Raw genomic sequence first — 17,711 nt, forward strand, 5'->3', positions numbered from 1 at the left:
CTGAGCTGCTGTTGGCTGGAAGCTCTTCCCACCCCTCTGGTTTCCTCCAACAACCTGCCAGGTGTTCCCTCCTCCTCTTGTTGACCTTCCCCAGGATCCCCTGGACCTGTGCTGGGGACTTGTCTCCGTGAGGTGGTGGAGAGCTGGTGGTTATGGAAACTGAGGTTCATGGAGCAGTGATGGACATGGGGAGGAGGGGGATGAAGTTTGTGCTCACTGGGAGCACAGCCTGCCCCCTCTAATCCTAGGAGTCACCAGAGATGCCAGCTCAGCTGGTGGTAGCTTGATTTCCCAAAGGTCCAGCTCTGCAGAAGTGTCCAGCTGTAGATTCTGATCCCTCCAAGATATCAAACACTCAGGGAACACCAGCATTTCACCAAAACAATTTTGCTTGATCTGAATTCCTTCAGAGAATTTGCAATCCGGAGGGGTGGTGCTCAAGCCCACTTCAAATGCCATTAAAATGGTTATTTTGGAGGACCTGGACCCCTTTTTTCTATTCATAGGCACTGTCTAGAGCTTTTTTAGGATGTGCTCTGGAGCCAGGTGGGTGGACCTGCTAGGAGCTCACACCTCTCTCTTCCCACAAAAGTTCTGACATGTGCCACTCTTCCCCCTGCAAATAAACTCCCTCTCTGATGGACTGGCTGGAGGAGGCAACGTTCCACTATGGAGTGGATTAATCTTCCCATCACTGCAGGGAAAATTACCACGGGGAAGTCCTGATGTAGGTGTGGAGTTACACATCTAATGCTCCCTGGGATTCCTGCTCCAAAGGTAACTCTAATTAATTCTAAATGAAAAATTCTCCTGGCTCCATTAAAGATGACATCTGCAGGAGCACCGGTGGCACACAGAGGTAGGGAGCTATTAGAGCAGGAATAACAATGGATTATGCACACTCCCTGGAGAGATCCAAAGAAATAAATACACTTTGCTATCACAGGCTCCAGCAAACGTCTCAGTAACAGAAATCAGATTAAATATCACAGCAGATCAGCGTTGGAGTACAGTCAGCAAAGCAAAGGTGGGACTGGATAGAGAAGTCACCAGGGAGGAAAATGGCCTGACCACAGGCTCTCTTTGCTTTGGGTACAGCCAAGGGGACACAACTGAATTTATTTCAAATACACAGAGATTATCAAAGGGGAATTTTCACTGTTTGAGCAATTAAGAAAGGGCACAAGGCACTGCTCCCAGATACCAGTTTATACAGAAAATAGGAGCAAAATGTTCTACTCTGAGAGCACCACAAGGTGTTACTTTGGTCACAGACCTCCTGGTGCTGTTAATGCTAACGGGCAGTAGAGTAAAACTGATGTTCACAACAAAGATGCAACCTCAGAGTGGAGAAAACCTGCTAGAAAACACAATCCTATTTGCAGACTGCTTGGTTTGCTGCACTTTTTGCTTGTGAAGTTAAAAATATCTGAGAGCACAGCTCAAGGCCAGAAAGCCTGCTAGACATAGTCGTATTTCGAAGGGTACGGACGTCTCCCATCCTCACTTCGAGGAGCTTCTTCATATCCCATGCCCTTCCTGGTCTTTGGGTCAGCTTCATACCCCGAGCCAGCCTTGTAGGGCCCTGTCCTGTAGGAGATGTTCCGGCCCGAGGCGTTGTAGGACACGGCTTTGTAGCTGGAAAGGAGACACAAGAGGAACATCAGCCTCTGGAGGGGCTGTGGCTGCCCACATTGCACCCTGTGCTCCTGGTGGGTTTCAGGGAACTCTGCACTCTGTCATCACTGGGGGGCACTCAGAGAGCTCAGCCCATCATCCATGGAAAACTGCAAGTCCCTTTTGGGGTCTTTCATAAACTTACACTTTCTTTCCCTTGAACAAAATTATTTGTGGAGTGATGGACCCGCTGCAATAACCGGCTATGTCAGAGTACAGATTCCTGGTGATGCTACACCACCCCTGGAAGTGTTCCAGACCAGGCTAGCTGGGGCTTGGAGCTACCTGGTCTATGGAAGGTGTCCCTGCACATGGCAGAGGTGGAATGGAATGAGCTTTAGATCCCTCCCAACCCAAACTGCTCTGGAATTCTACAATTCCATGTAAATCATGGCTCAGCTGATGCAGTCTACCCCTGCTAATGGTCTGCTGTTCAACCTGCAATTTGTGGTCCCGAATCTACCAGCACAGTGCAAAAGTCACATTTCAAAGTTGGTTCTCATGTCTTCTCTCTTCGTGTGCAAACCACAGGGTCAGGGAGGGCAAATGCTCCCTTGAGACCCACGGAGGGCAACTCACTAATCATGGACTTCAGGCAGTGGTGGCCTTGGCCGCGCTGAATTAATGGCTGGACTCTGATCTCAAAGCTCTTTTCCAGCCTAAAGGATTCTGTTTCCATCATCATGAGGACTATGATGACGGGGGTGTTATGCATCCACACACCCTGGGCCAGCTGGGGGACATCAGGACACCCCAGATTTCCTGCAATACCTTCCCATGTCCACCCAGCTCAGCTTACCGGGATTCTTCTGGGATGAGCCCTTTACAAGCAAGGCACATCATGATGCCTCCCACGAGGGCCAGGCCCCCCGCTACCCATCCGACAAAGAGGGCTGAGCCAAAGGTGTACCTGCAAAGCAGACGTGGCTGGTTAGGGTGCGACAGGTCCTGTCTGCTGCTGCCGACACACACTGAGCACTGGCATCCTCCCTCTGGCCCTACAGTTCTCCCCAGAAATCCCCAGAAGTCCCCAGAAGTTCCACCTGCAGTCTGAACCCCAATGGCCTCTCTATCTCACTCTTCAGCTGCCAGGACAGAGACATCCCAGCCTGTTTTTTTGCCTCCAGCCCAGACAAGAGGCTCTATCTCCTAAAAATAATCTTCCAAGTCCTGCAACTATCGCGACGTAGCCCCAGAGTTTGCCAATCCTTCAGCAACAGCCCTGAGGGAGATTTCCACCATGGAGCACGCAGAGCCAGCTGAGCACCCACCTGTTCTGGACGTTCTGCATTCCCTGGTACATGTTGGTGGTGGACATCCAGAAGTTTGTGACCAGCATGTTGGCAAACACGGACACGCCAGTGATGGCACACAGGCCTGAGACAGGACAGAAGGACAGCCTGAGAGCCACACAGTGCAAGAAGCCACCTCAGGGGGCTCAGGGAAGCATCTCACACCTCTGGAAAGGTGGGTGAGACACTGCTCTATGGCCTTCAGCACAAAGGGGGACCCACAATGTGTTACACTTTTCTTCCAGGTTTTCCTTGCATTTAAAATCAACCATCAGGAATTCAATGTCACACAACACTATCCCAAGTCAGACCAGCAGGAATCTTTCTCCTAGTGTGTTTTGTCACATAAATGAGTTTAACAAACAGATCGTTGTACAAAATACACAGTAGTTCATTTAAAACATTTGTTTTACAGTGAAAAACATGGACCAAAATTTCCCTGACATGATTTTTTTTTTGATGGGAAAACACTCTCTGTCACATGAAAGAGAAGATGTCTTTGGTTCACAGCCTGTTTATCACCAGACATGGAAGACCAGCCCTAGGAGGTGGGAACTTCTTCCATTCATCCAAAGAGGGAATGTCTGGGATGGCCATCCTGTTGGGTGTACACCACCCCTAACAGTCCTGGCAGAAAGGACAATTTTTGGTATTCCTCACCAGAGAAATTCACAGAACACTGGAACACGGAATCACAGACTGGTTTGGGTTGGAAGGGACCTTAAAGACCAAGGATAGATAGGAGATGGCGTGTCCAGAAGAGTTGAAATCCAGAACTTTTGGCAAAAAACCCTCACATGGCAGTTTTGTTTTTTTCTTCCTTTCACAGTGTCCAAAGCCAGGTTGGATGGGGCTTGAAGCCCTGGTCCAGTGGAAAGTGACCCTGCCCATGGCAGGGGATGGAACTGGATGATTTTTAAGGTCCTCCCAACCCAACCCATTCCGTGATTCCGTGATTCTAAAATGATGGGTGTAAAATACAAATTTAAAGCTGTGTGGCAGAAGGTGGTTTCCTCTTTCCAGCTTGTATTTACTGAAGTTTTATTGTATTTAAAATCCTCCAAATCCCAACAAAATTTAAGTGTCAGGATTTGGAGGATTTTAAATAAGGACATTCTGCTTCCCTTTGTCAGGATATAGATTTCATTTGTTTTTTATCTCAAAAATAATGTAGGAAGACCTGTAAGTGATGTATTTAGCATTTTCAGTTTTGAGGGAGCTGGGCACACCTGCAGCTTTGTAGCCTGGTATTTAAAACCTGCAAACTAGTCTACAGCAACACTTGGAATCTTCCTAAAACTATTATGGACAAAGCCTGAAACTGGGAAAAAATATTCTCTATAAATAAAGGCTATAATAATATATGGTAACAACATATATAAAACAAATCCAGAGATATACTTCCTTTTCCATCTGTGGGAAGTTTTTTCAGCCTTCCATGTGTTGCCCATACAAACGTCTGCTTTCCAGAGACTTTTTTGTTCTCTAATCAGAGTTAAAAACCGCTTAACCCAGGAAATCAGACTGGAGGACAATGCCAACAACTTCAGAAATGCACCAAGACTTGCCCAGTCCTCAATTCTAGGGAAATGCAAAGCCTTCCACGTGGAAGACAAAAGAGCTCCCACTTACCAGCAATGATGAACATGATGCCAGAGGTCAGGGTCATGTTGGCTTTGGCAGTGTCCTCCATGCTCCCAATCCGGATGCATTTCAGAGCAAAAATGCACACAAAGAGGCCAAGGATTCCCAGGACAATCCCCACGATCATGAGAGCCCTCACAGCCTGGAACATCGCTGCAAAACAAACAGCAAGAGCCTCGCTGAGTGGCTGAAATGGGATTTGTCAGAGTCTGGGGGATTTTCAAAGATTGCCTCTGTCTGAAAATAGAAATATTAAAGAAGAAAAGTTTGGAAAATGGGCACTGGATCTATTCTGTATTACCCAGCGCACCTCTGGAAGCGTGGCTGTTTGACTTAACTTCCCAAAGAGCTTGATGGTTTAGGCAACATTTTTTTAGAAATGTTCAATAGCAGCAGTCATGAAATTCATGGAGAAGAGTTAATGAGGAGCTGGGATAAACATGGATTGCTCCATAAGCACAGTTGAGAAAGGGCTCTTCTTTCCTCCACAGTCAGCTATGGAAGCAGACAGCTCCACCCACCTATCCAGGGAATTTCTAACTACTGCATGACTCAAAATGCACTTCTGTGTGTTCCTGCTTCCCAGTAAAGCACTTGGACAAGAGGAGAATCATCCTGACAAACTTTACACAGGGAGAAGGAGAGAGCATCAAACCTCTGGCAACCATTTCCCTCACCATATCCTTCTCAGGGCTATTTGGAACATCAGCCCTGGCTAAATCTGTCTATGTTCATGTATAAAACATCCAAATACCCCCATCCTGAATTTGTTCATGATTTGGGAATGCTGGTGGGTCATGCCCATGATGGGAGCTGAAGCCTGAAGGAGGCAAAATCCTTTCAGACTCCTCTTGGGTGGCGTAGAAAAGTAGTAGGTAAAGTAAGGGGAAACTTGCATCTTTAAAACTGGAGAAGTGGTGAGGGAAAGAGTACTTGAATACCAAGGTGATTCTCTAATATGGTGGCACCTATCCCATCTTTTTCCAGACCCTTCCCCTCCCCACTTGTGCAGGAGCCCCTGGCAGAGACGGGAAGGCGGCAGAGCCCTGGAGGGTGTGCTGGGAGGAATTTCAAGGGCTGTTGGGATTTGGCTGGGACACTTTGCAGCCTCTCCTTGCCCTGCCATGTGCTCCCACAGCCCTGGGTCTGGCTCTGGTGCTCCCCAAGCATGATCGCCCCTCTTCAGCGGGCTCATGATGGAGTGACACAGGTGGAAAACACATTCCACATCCCAAGGGACTTCTCTGTCACCCCTGTGCTAGGTGACCGCGGCGCCCAAGGGTGCAGGGAGCACAGAGCCCTTGCACAGGTTGGGAAAAGGGTTTGTAAACCCTTCCCAGGAGGGTGCTGGGTGCCTGCGTGGCTCTCCTGGCCTGTGGGGTGTCAGGAAGCAGAGCAGAACCGCGCTGGCACCGCGGAGCACACGGGAGCAGGCGGGCTGCCATTCCACAGGCCAGGAATACACCACCTTCTCCCATCCCATCCGGCAGTCCCACCGCCTCAGCTCTGCTCTTATGACTCAATTTGCCCTTATCAGCTGATAAGGAGTGCTAATGAGCCGGGGGTTTTCAATCTCCCATTCATCAGCCCCCAGGTAGGAGCTCATTAGTTATGATCCATCAGGGAACGGCGGATACGCCTTATCAGCCCTCAGAAGTTGTTCCGCAGCACCTGATGGGAAGTAGAAAGGGGAGGAAATTTCACTCTCCTTTTGTCTTTACAATCACCAAAGTTTCTCTGCAAATGTTTTTGATTCAGGGCAGGCAGGAGAGGCTGATAATCCAAGACTATGGATCATGATGGAAGCTCCTTGTCCCTGGCACAATGCTTCATTCCTGGGTGTTTCCTGCAGGCTCCTGGGGTGTTCCTGCATCACTGGGGCTTTTTCAACCTGTCAAGAAGTGACCCCAGAAAATGATCCCACCAAGGAGAGTTTGTTAGCTCTCAGGAGAGGTGTTCCCAGTGCCTTGGGTGCCCATAGAAGGACTCAACAGGCAGGGCCAAGCCAAGCAGCCAAGGATGCTCCACTTTTGCTGGAGCAATGTTGTGAATCTCCATTGAAAGGAGCTGTTGGAAAGGGGGATGAGAGGAGCACAGCAGGACATTATAGAAAAAAATGCCAAATAACCATCAGCAGCCATTCCTGCCTCCATGGGATCGAGTTATACACCATCTCCACTTAGAGATGGAAAGGAGAAGGAAATTCTCCCAGGCCTGTTGTGGCATGAAGACCTCTCCACTTGGCTCACGGGACTTGAAGTGGGAGCTGTTTGGAAAGGCAACACTGCAGTTTCAAGGGAGTTTTGGCATCCATTGAAAGTCCTCTAAAAAGAGCTGCCTTTCCAAAGGTGAATGACCTCTGCTTGAAGGAAGGAGTGGAAGGGCTTAGACAAACAAAATGGGAGACTGAGGAAAAGTGGTATCAGGAGCAGTAGGAAGCAAACGGCCCTGGAGTTCCAAATCTGCCTTTCACACACACCTTTTGTATGAGGGAGGATAGACTTGGCTTCCATACAAGGACTGGTGTTCCATAACAAGGGAATAGCAAAAGCACCAACAGAGATAGCTTCTCCACCAAAACAAATGCCAGTGATGTGAAACCTCAGCCTGCATCCCTGTTTTCCGGAGCTAAGGGAAACTGGAGAGTCATCTTCCTCCCCCATGTGAGTGGCAAGAAGTGAGCGAAGTGAAACAACTTCAAGTCATTTAAATTACCATCTCCTGCATTTCTGTTGCTAACACATAATAAAAAGGTGGAATCTGACTTTATTACCAGTAATGATTGATGGGATATAGAAATTTTAGGGAAATTAAGTTAATTTCAGCAGGAGTTTAAGTTAAGCAAATTCCAGCAGGGACATGTTTTTCTATATGATTGAAGGAATTAATCAATTAAACAGATTCATAAAGATAACCCTGACAAGGTATCTCTAACAACAGAAATCATCCATGAGTGCTTTGCACGTTTCTTCACTGCCATATTACTTAAAAATAACTGAAAAAGTAAAATCTTGATTGGGACAAATTGACATCAAAATGATGGCTCCCATTCCTTTATGGCTCATTTAAAACACAATCACCTGCCCACAGCACTATGAAGAGATATAGTGGTCAACATTTTGTGGAGATTGTTGGATAAATCTAATTTTTAGTCTTAAAACTAAAATAATCCCATGGGAGAAGTGACTCTAAATATCAGGTTTGCTCTTCCAAATGAGAAAGAATTCACGTGGCAATCCTGAAGCTGGGTACACAGAGACACATTTATTCCACGGCACCCCTCGGAGAGTCACGGGTCCTCAGCAAAGCTTGAGGGCATCCCTGATGATGGCATCCCTGAGAATACGGGGCTGGAACCCACACGACACTGGGATCAACAGTTGCAAAAGGCCTGTGCACAGCAGTGCTTGCTTCAACTCTTTTGTGATCATGCACCAAGAATGAGAATTGCTACCGGGGCCAGATTTACTGCTGGGCTGGGAGCACTGGAATGGCCTCACATGCAGTGGGGTGGGAAGAACAGCTCTTTTGGGAACATTAGCAAGCAAACAGGACAGCAATACACCTCTGCACTCTGCTTCTGGTTAGTTAGTAAGCACCAACACTGCCCAGGTGATGGGGAGTGACTGAGCACACCTTTCCCCTTCATGCCCTTCCTACCCACACCTCTCACTGGCAGATTTCTCCCATTCCAGTTCTGTCTTTGGAAAAACAGTACATTTCAATTATTTCCATTGTCCTGTAACACTACACAACTGCATACAGCCCTTTTTCCTTGTGTTTCCATTCCAAGGGTCAACACCTGGGGGGTTAAACATCCTCACTCTCCTCACCTCAGTGGAGCTGTGATGATTTATGCTAGCAGTGCTGCTGAACCCATGATGCTCACCCAGAGATCCCCCCCACACATGCTCCAAGTCGCAGCCCCCACTAATAAACCCCACCACAGAAGTTATTTTGGCAACAAATACTCTATTTTTATGCTCATAACGTAACACTGGAAATGTTATTCCTCACAAAGTGCTTTAAGATACCTTTTCCTCCTTTCAGATGAAAACAATGCAGAGCTCCAGGAGACACCTGGAGTGGTTTGGCCCCTACCTGGCAGCCCAAGGATAGTGAAATACGGCCGACACTCCGTGAAGCCGGAGCTCTGCCGCACGCAGCTCCTCCACAGCCCCTGGTACTGGAAGACGGCCGTGACCGGGTTGTCATACAGGTCCTGCGTGCTCCACGTGTCCATGGCTGTGGCCATGATGCTCCCCCCAACGCCCAGCGATGACACGAGGAACCCCATCACCTGGCAGATGGTGGTGGACATGGTGTGTCCCCGGAGAGCGGAGGTGGCACGGCCCGAGGGAGCCGCAGTCCTAATGGGGCACCGGAGTCCTCCTGCCTGAGCCACCAGCAGTGCAGCTGCTCTTATCAGATGCTTTCCATTGAGCGCTGTTTGCTCAAAGTGTTTTTGCAAGATAGTCCAGTTTCACTCTCGCTGCCGGGGAGGTTTGTGCCGGCAGGGCTGGAGATAGGAGCTTTTGTCCTTTAGAAGTGCTTGTCCTTCTTTTAAGCAGCCACGCTCTGCCGAGTGTTGGGCAACCCACTTGGGGCTCGGCCAGCCCCTGAAACCCTTTGCTGCCCACTGGGCTTCTCCTACCTGCTTGGCACAGGGCAAGGACCGTGTCCCTAGAGGAGTTCAGCACCTGGCCCAGGCCACCACCTCCCCATCCCTCTGCTGATGCCATCAGACAACCTGTCCCCCATGGAGGTGTCCACACCAGAGGCACAAGAGACAGGGCTCTGTCAGAGGATGTGGGGCCACCAGCCCAGCCCAGCGATGTGGCTGCCCTTTGCAGTGCCCTCACTGAATTTCCATTGGATGCTGACCATGGCACAATGCAGGGCACCAAGCCAAGAGCCCCAATCTGATCCAGCAGTGCTCCTCCAACCCTGTTCTCCACCTGCCAACATCCCCACTGCCATCACGACGACACACTGAAACCCGTGTGGAAGGGAGGACAACACAGGAAACACTGGGAAATGGCCTTTCTGAGGGGGTACTTGTCCTTATTGACCAGAGGGATGGTCCTGGGAAAGGGATGGAGAGTGTAAAAAGTGGGAAATTCATTATCCCAGTGGTGCTGGGCTTTATACTACTGGGAGAAGTATAAATCCACTGTGCCAATGGAGTCAATGAGGTACAAGGACCTGCCAGGCTTTACAATCATCCATTCTTATCCAGCATCCCTCTTCAACAGATTTACTTCAGTCCTGACCTAGAAACAAATTCCTACTTTAAACTGTCTGTACCACAGGCACCATCCACACCAGCACTTGGATGTGAAGCCATGTGAAAGACACCAGGAAGAGAGGAAAGGCTGATTTGTGTCCATGGATGAGTTACACTGGGGTTATTACACCCTGGATACTGTTCTTGCCTTCTGGAGAAAACCATCCAGGACATCCCTCAGCTTGTGGGGCTCTTCTGGGGCAGCCAGAGCACAATTCATGTCTCGTGGCAATCACAGCCCTCTCGGGTCAGGCACAAGATGTCTTTGCTTCCATCAGTTTTATTTAAATGTCATAATTTTCACTCACTTTGGGAAACCTATATCACAGGAAGGGGCAGTTCTGACCTACCAAAAATTGCCAGCAAAAAATAATAAAGTGAACTAAAACCACAGTAGGGAACCCTCAAGAAACAGAGGTGGTAAAGAGCTGCTCACCCTCTCTGAAGGACAGGGAATGTTGACTAAAATTTCTAATTTTGGATAATAATTTGTGATAGGTCAGGGCTGGAGAACCTGAGATAACATCTAGGGATGAGAAGGACCTGGCAGAAGGACAGAAGGACAAAGAGTGCTAAAAGATGATCAGTTCTCCATCCCATCCCTTGTGGTCCCACAGCCAGAACTGTGTCCCAGTCTAGAAAATCTGGTTTCATCCAAGCCCTGATGCTCTTCAGCAGCTCTCCAGGATGACTCCTTCCCACGCCCCAGGACTCGCCTTCTTGTTTCTGGCCATCCAGTGGTAAGAGACCACATGCCTTTTTCTGGGCTGAGCCTCGTCAGAACATGTCAGAGGCAGCAATATTCCTTTGAGATATAACCCCTATTCCCAAGTGTGTGCAACAGTGCACAGGGAAATAAACCCATAGACTGGTCATAGCTAAAAAGAACCCCTTGGGAGGAAAAGGGAAGGGAAGGGAAGGGAAGGGAAGGGAAGGGAAGGGAAGGGAAGGGAAGGGAAGGGAAGGGAAGGGAAGGGAAGGGAAGGGAAGGGAAGGGAAGGGAAGGGAAGGGAAGGGAAGGGAAGGGAAGGGAAGGGAAGGGAAGGGAAGGGAAGGGAAGGGAAGGGAAGGGAAGGGAAGGGAAGGGAAGGGAAGGGAAGGGAAGGGAAGGGAAGGGAAGGGAAGGGAAGGGAAGGGAAGGGAAGGGAAGGGAAGGGAAGGGAAGGGAAGGGAAGAATGTATTTTTTTCAGTTTTTTTTTCCCCAAACACCTCTGCCACCTTTGAAATTATTGTTTTTTTCTGCTCCATGGAACATCTGGGTAGTTGCAGGAATACCAGCAGTGGTGGCCCTTCCATCCCTGTATCCACATTTCCTATGGAGGAAGGGGACACACCACTCCTTCCTCCAACCTGTCTGCTGGTTCTGGCCACGTGCAGCAGGAGCTGCCCTCAAACCAACAGGGACCTTTTCTTCTCCTTCTCTCCTTCTCTTTCTTCTCTTCTCCGAGCTCTGCTGATTCCCCCCCAGGACACCTATTGAAAAGAGGGCCATGGATGTGCCTATGTCTAGTCTGTCACCTCAATAACCTTTCCTTGGGAATGGAATTTTCTCCTGTGGATGGAGATACTGTTTCTTTCATGGCTCTTACTCAGGGACATCAAAACCCCAGAGCAATGGTGGAGCAGTCAAAAAGCATCATCAGAATCTCCAGGTGTGCAAGAAAGTCCAGGAAAACCAGTCTGGCTTTAATTTTCGGGACCAGATGGAACCATGTCTCTAAGAAGGAGAAACCAACACAAGGCTGGACATTCCCCACTGAAGTCTTGTGTGCTGTCCACAAAAATGGAGCTGAGCAAAAAATTCTGCTGATGATGGTCATGCTGCAGTCCTCAGTTGAGAGTTAAACACCCAGCCATGCTGGGTGCGCTCCACATGTTGTCATCTCTGAAGAATTATTGTGGTTTGGGGGGTTTCTGTTTGCTCATCCCTAAAAGTACTGGCTGAAGTGTCCTCCAGCCATCCCATTGCCATTTCTCCTGCTCTGACTAGAACCATACTTGGAAAGAGTGGGCACTCAAAGCTACCACACCTTCCTCAGTGAATGCTTGAAGCAGAGTTCTGGAGACAAAATCCAGACATGTTTCCTTCCCAACCTTTCCCCAGTACATTTTTTTTTTTGCCTTTCTTAAATATTCAGATTTTAAACTTATTTGTAATGGTTGTTTCTGAACTGTCCATGATATGGAAAAACACATTCATCCCATTTTCCCAGATAACAGAATTTCACCTGGGAATTTCACCTGAACTGTTGGCTCAGAGCACAACCCAAGAAGGGATTGGGTGAGAGGAAAGCCGTGGAGCAAGTCTGAGCATCTTCACCAAAGCCTGATGCGCATCTCCAGCCACCCCATGGAGATGACCCCAGCCAGGATTGGTTGAAGGATGGGAATCTCTCTCCAAGCAATCTGTGGATTGTCTCCAGTGGCTGAGTGTTTGGCTAAAGGGTTTCCAGATTCACGTGGAAATGCTGAGCTGTGTCTGAAGAAGGGGAAGGGCGAGGCTGCAGCTCACCAAGGAGCAGAGAACAGGGCACCCAGTGAGCACTGGGACAACTCCAGTGGTTTACCCAAATGAGGAAAAGAAGGGGGCTTTGTGACCACTCCCCTGTGCCCCTTAATTCCTGCTCATATTGCTTTATCTCCCCAGGCGTTGACTCTGTGTTATCTCAAAGCCTGTCGCTGGGCCCAGGCAGCTCCTGAATGTTATCACTGCCTCTCCCACAAAAATCACCTCCAGCTCATGTTTGCTCTCAAATTTGCAAACACAGCTCACACCCTTCCAGCTGCTCACACCAGCCCAACCTGCTCAGGCCCAGACTAAGTAATCCCACCCTTCTCTTCCTGCCCCTCCACTGTTGGGACCACCTCAGGGTCTGTGAGTGTGTGGTCCACAATACAAAGGGCTGAATGACCTTTCTGGAATTCAGTGAGGGAAGTGGGTCATGGAAGGACCCCATCCCAGCTCAGATCCACACCACTGGGGTAGCCCAGAGGGTGCCCTGAGGTCCCTCAGAGCAGAGCCGGGGTGCATGAAGCTGGGCTTGTCTACACGTCTATGAGCTGTAGCCCAGCCCCAAATCTCCACAGCCTTGCTCCTTCCCCTTCTGGCCCTCATTTCAGATCCCTTAGGATTTTTTGACCTTTTCTCTCATCCTTTCACGGTGTAAAGGCACAAAACAATAAGTGTGACACACGGACCCAGCTCCCTTCCACCTCCTCCCACCCTGAATGTCACTGGGGGTCCTGATACCTCTCTAAAGGTCTCCATTGACTCTTTTCCCATCCCCATGCTTCCATCAGCTCCACCTGTGAGTTCAAATCCATCAGAGCCTCACACATGTCCTGGTAGCATATATCCAGTCTTCAACCTACCTGGGCCACCTAAATCCTTCTGCACCCAAAATTTGATCTCAAAAGACTTTAAGCAGGTTACAGCAGTTGCCTGCACATTTTTCAAAATTTGGAGCTGACTTGGCTGGCTGAAAGGAATTCAAGCAGCAAACAGACCTTGAAAGAGACTTTGCCATGGCCATCACTGGTGGAGGATCATGACATGTCAACTAGCACTTCCCATCCTTACAAACTTTGGCCATGGAACAGTTACAGGGAGCAGAGATACTGTCACCTTGGCCAGTGACTGCCCTGTCTCCAAAATCAGGTTATTTGCTATGGTTATGCCACAAAATGATTGTGGGTTGTATGAAATGAAAGAAAACGTTGTCAGAGCATCAATAAAGAAGGGAAGAATCTGGTGAACTTAATGTCGATGTTTCCTAGGGAAAGGTCTATGCACTGCTGCTGTCCTGCACTAGCCAAACTGAAATTTGTGGAAAATTCAGGCAGTCATGGTTGCATTCTTTTCCCTCTGAGCATTCTAAGAACATGGGCATTTTTATCAATTGAACAAGTTGCTCTCAGACTGTCAAAGTTTGCCATTGGAAAAGCAAGAATATTTTCCTATTTGGAGCTGACAACCTTTTGGTCCACAGCAAAGAGGTATCTCAGCCTTTCTGAAGAGGTAAAAAGAGCTTTGGACCCAAGGGAGAAATGTCCTTGGGAAAATTGTAGAAGGTTCCCTGAACAGTTGTGGAAAAAAGACACCGATACAGAAACCAGGGAAATCACCGCCCATGCAATTGCAGTTTATCAAAGCTGGGAGAAACTGCAAAATTCTGCTTTGAGCAGAAATCACCTCATGATCTCCACACAAGGTGAAACCACCAGCCTTGCCCAGCTCAGCTTTTGCTATTTATCCCTTATTTGTATTTCCAGCTATGTCCTCCAAACCATCTCATGCTAAAGCAAGGAGCAAAAAACAACAGGAGAAAGCAAAATCAGAACAAATATGTCCAGTCCTCCAGTGCCCCATTTCACCAGAGAGTGACTGTTTATAGCTGAGCAGCCAGAGCCATAAACTGCCTGCGTAATTTCTCATTGCTATCTATTATCTTGATTTTTCCTCAATCTATTTGAAATTAAAATTCCCAACTAAATTGAAGATGGATGATGGGCAAGACAAGTTTAATCTTTGCTGTGGGAGCGAGGGATTGAGGTGAAAAAAATCCTTGGAACCCAAAACTTCCTCAATGTGCTCAGGTCACCTCGCTGCTTTGCCAGAGTCCTATTATTTTTATTCACTATGGCACTATTGTTCCCAATATAAATTGCCATTGTCAGGATAATAAATAGGGGTTGATAATGGAAATGCTGACAAACCATTAACTCTGGGGTAGTTTGTGAGGGGGGTTTCACGGAGATCAGGATGCTGCACGCTTAAAATAAACATGGGGATGATGCACTTAAATAGCACCTGAACAAATTAATAATAGGATTTTTAGCATCATTCCCTCCCCACCTCTGACTGGGGTACCACTTTTGCTGATGGTGGGTGGGAAGAAATGCCCATAGGAGCAGCTGGGTTCAGGAGACAGAGCCAATCCATAAAGCACAGCAGTAGGATATGAGGCTTTGCTCCAGCTTCTCCAGAGACTGGAAGTGTCAGGCAATCCATAATGGGATGAAAAACGGGAGCAGGGAGGGGGGTGACTGCAGAAGAACAAGCCTAGTTCATTAAAAAAAAAAAAACAACAAAAAAACCCGAAAAATTCCACCTTGTTTTTGTAGGGCAGTGCTGATAACACTGGTCACAAAAATTATCATTTGGGACAAAGCACATAAATATTCATATTCCCTCACACTGAGCCCACACCACTGAGGGTGAGGACAGCAACTCTGGGGACTCAGGCATCCACCACCTTTATTTTTTAAGGTTGTCCTTTATTCCTTGAGGTCTTTTATATCCCTTTTCACAGTAAACCTGATGAACACAAGTGGAAATTCCCCTCTAAGATGACGGCTTCATCAGAAACTCCAAAGTTTAGGATAAGATGCTCATTTCTGTCCATGGCTCTCGGAAGGATCCACAGAGCCTATGGGATGGAGCTGAGGAATCACGGAAACACAGAATCCCAGGATGGTTTGGGTCGGAAGGGACTTTAGGCACCATCTTGTTGCACCCCAAGGCTGCTCTTCAGCAGCCCCTCTAAATGCAGGGAAATCCTGCTAATGCAGGAAATCCATCCCCTTGACATTCCCATTTTCGAATATTAATGCCCACCTGACAGACACCAGTCTGAAGGTTTTGGAATTGCAAAAGAACCATCCCTAGTTTTCTGCTTTTTGCTGTAGGACTGAGGGCAGCAACAAAGGTGCTTTGAACGAACAACCCCTCCATATCCCAAATATTCTGATTTCTTCAAAGATCAGAGTACTTCCCAGAGCTGAAGACTGGAAAAGGCCAATTTTTTCTTTTGTAGAGTTACAGTTTTCGTCGTTTCAAGATTTTTGAGCAGAAGAACTGAGGAAGAACTGCAAGAACTGGAAGAACTGCAGTGTCTTGTGGGAGCACCTGTGTGGGTTTGGCTTTTATACCTCAATTTTCTCTTCGCATGGTAAATTTAATCTCTTTCTAAAATCATTAAGGTTGGAAAAGACCCAATAATCCACTGAGTATTACCAACCTGTCCTGCCCTTTGCTCCCTGAGTTTTCCCTTGGTGAAGCTGCTCAACTTTGCTGGCTGACAGAGCAGTGTGGGAATACCAGCCCTGCACAAACACCCTTCCTTGGATGTCATCCTTCATCTGGATGCCCAGGCAGGATCAGGCTCGTGTCCTTCTAGGAAAATGCATTTCTGTACCAGAGAGTCCAAGCAGGGGCATTCCAAGCCACAGCTCCAGCAGGAGGACAATGCTCAGGGACATCCATGGGGAAGCTGCACCACAGTCAATGCCAGAGACACCAGCTGGGGATGAGGATCCAGAGAGGAGCAACATGAAAACACAGCTCCGGGGTTGAAACACCTCTCCAGCTGGTGTCTGAGGCCACAGCCACGCTGGGTTATACTGGTTTGATTTGTGCCTTCTCTTGAATAAGCAATTTTTGTGCACAATGCCCCTTTCTGTCTGTTTTGGAAATGCTGTTTTGCAGAAGTTCTGCAGTGATTTCTTGATATAATTGGCTTCTTTTCTGGCTGTATCAAAGCACAGAGGCCAGATGGGTATAAGAGCCTAAGTGCCTTTTTTTCTCAGTGTATTAAGGCAAGAAGAAACCCCAGATAATCCTTTTGTAACCTAATTGTTTGCACCCTGAGATACTCTGGACACAGCCAGGACAGGAATGATTCCCGTGGCAGAAGAAACTGGAACCAAAGGAGAATTAGGGAAAAATCCAGCCTGGTGGTGTTAGCCCAAATAGAAATACAGTGAGCTGAACTGTGACATATCCTCTTAGGAAAGGATCTTCTCCAGTGACAAGACTATTAGTAGCTTCTGGTGCCATGCAGAGCCTCACAGCTGGGGCAGGAATCTGAGCCAGAGCCACCCATGGCACAGGGGATGAATCTCCCCATGGAGCAGCCTGGGCAACACCTCAGGATGCATAATTAGCTGTAACAAGTTTTGCTGAACATCAGCTTGGCCATGGGAGGGATTTTACCTTGATGTATCTCCAAAGATCTGTTCTCCAAACAGGGTGACCACCTGAGGTCCTTTTTTGCTGAAATTTGGGTTACCCAAAAAAAAAAAAAATCCCACACTGCTCACACAGAGATTGCGTCCTGACCCTGCCAGCTCTCCCCTGGCGCCATCAGGCCCTACCTGGCAGCCCCAGGATGGTGAAGTAAGCGCGGCATTCGGTGAAGCCGGAGCTCTCCCGGACACAGGTGCGCCAGAGGCCCTGGTAGTTGAAGACGGCCGTCACCGGGTTGTTGTACAGGTCCTGGGTGCTCCACTGGTCCATGCACGTGGAGGCAATGATGCCTCCGATGCCCAGGGCGGACACCACGAAGCCCATGGACTGGCAGATTGTCACCGACATGGTGGCGGGCGCGCGGCAGCCACGTCCCGGGCGCGCACAAGCCTCCGCAAGCCGGCTCTGGGGCAGGCAGCCAGGACACCGGGGACTTTTAGCTGGAGGCGCTGCCTACGTCAGGCCAGCAGTCAAGGGAGCTCTGGGTGCACCACGCAAACCTCCCCCTGCCTTTATCTGTTTCGGTGAGATAATTTCCTCGCTCGGTACCAAGAGCCGTTTGTTCCACCTCGCTCTCTGTTTACCTTCTCCCTCCAGGCAGAGGTGCAGCCAGCACAGCCAGATGGGACCAGCGGGTCCCTCTGGAGAGCTCCCACAGAAATGCCAGGGCTCTTTGGGACAACAAACACAGAGGGGCTTCAGTCTGATGGAACATAAAAATTATGGAGAGCTTAATCCTTTCCTGGCAAGGATGATTGGATATTAGGAGAAGTTCCTTCAGTT

At 48.5% G+C, this 17,711-nt stretch overlaps 1 protein-coding gene across 2 annotated transcripts; it reads right to left on the bottom strand.

Annotated features, from left to right (window-relative positions):
- Positions 1 to 1,460: 1,460 nt before the first annotated feature.
- CLDN18 (claudin 18) lies at positions 1,461 to 17,276 on the bottom strand. 2 transcript variants are annotated; one of them, XM_062499335.1, is made up of 5 exons: positions 17,057 to 17,276; positions 4,602 to 4,766; positions 2,949 to 3,054; positions 2,477 to 2,587; positions 1,461 to 1,638 (listed from the first exon to the last, which is right to left on the bottom strand). In XM_062499335.1, exons 1-5 carry the CDS (start codon positions 17,274 to 17,276, stop codon positions 1,461 to 1,463), a joined length of 780 nt encoding a protein of 259 aa, XP_062355319.1. The 2 variants fall into 2 exon arrangements, with proteins under 2 accessions (XP_062355319.1, XP_062355318.1); XM_062499334.1 differs by lacking the exon at positions 17,057 to 17,276 and adding an exon at positions 8,715 to 8,934.
- Positions 17,277 to 17,711: the final 435 nt, after the last annotated feature.

Source organism: Cinclus cinclus, chromosome 10 (genome assembly GCF_963662255.1).
Source record: "Cinclus cinclus chromosome 10, bCinCin1.1, whole genome shotgun sequence".
In the NCBI taxonomy this organism is placed as follows: Eukaryota; Metazoa; Chordata; class Aves; order Passeriformes; family Cinclidae; genus Cinclus; species Cinclus cinclus.

Coding starts and splice junctions, on each gene's coding strand:
- CLDN18 (XM_062499335.1), bottom strand. CDS start 17,276: ATGTCGGTGACAATCTGCCAGTCCATGGGCTTCGTGGTGTCCGCCCTG. Junction 3,055..4,601: donor CATCATGTTCATCATTGCTG/GTAAGTGGGAGC, acceptor GTCCTGTCTCAG/GCCTGTGTGCCATCACTGGC. Junction 1,639..2,476: donor CTCATCCCAGAAGAATCCCG/GTAAGCTGAGCT, acceptor TCTCCTTTCCAG/CTACAAAGCCGTGTCCTACA.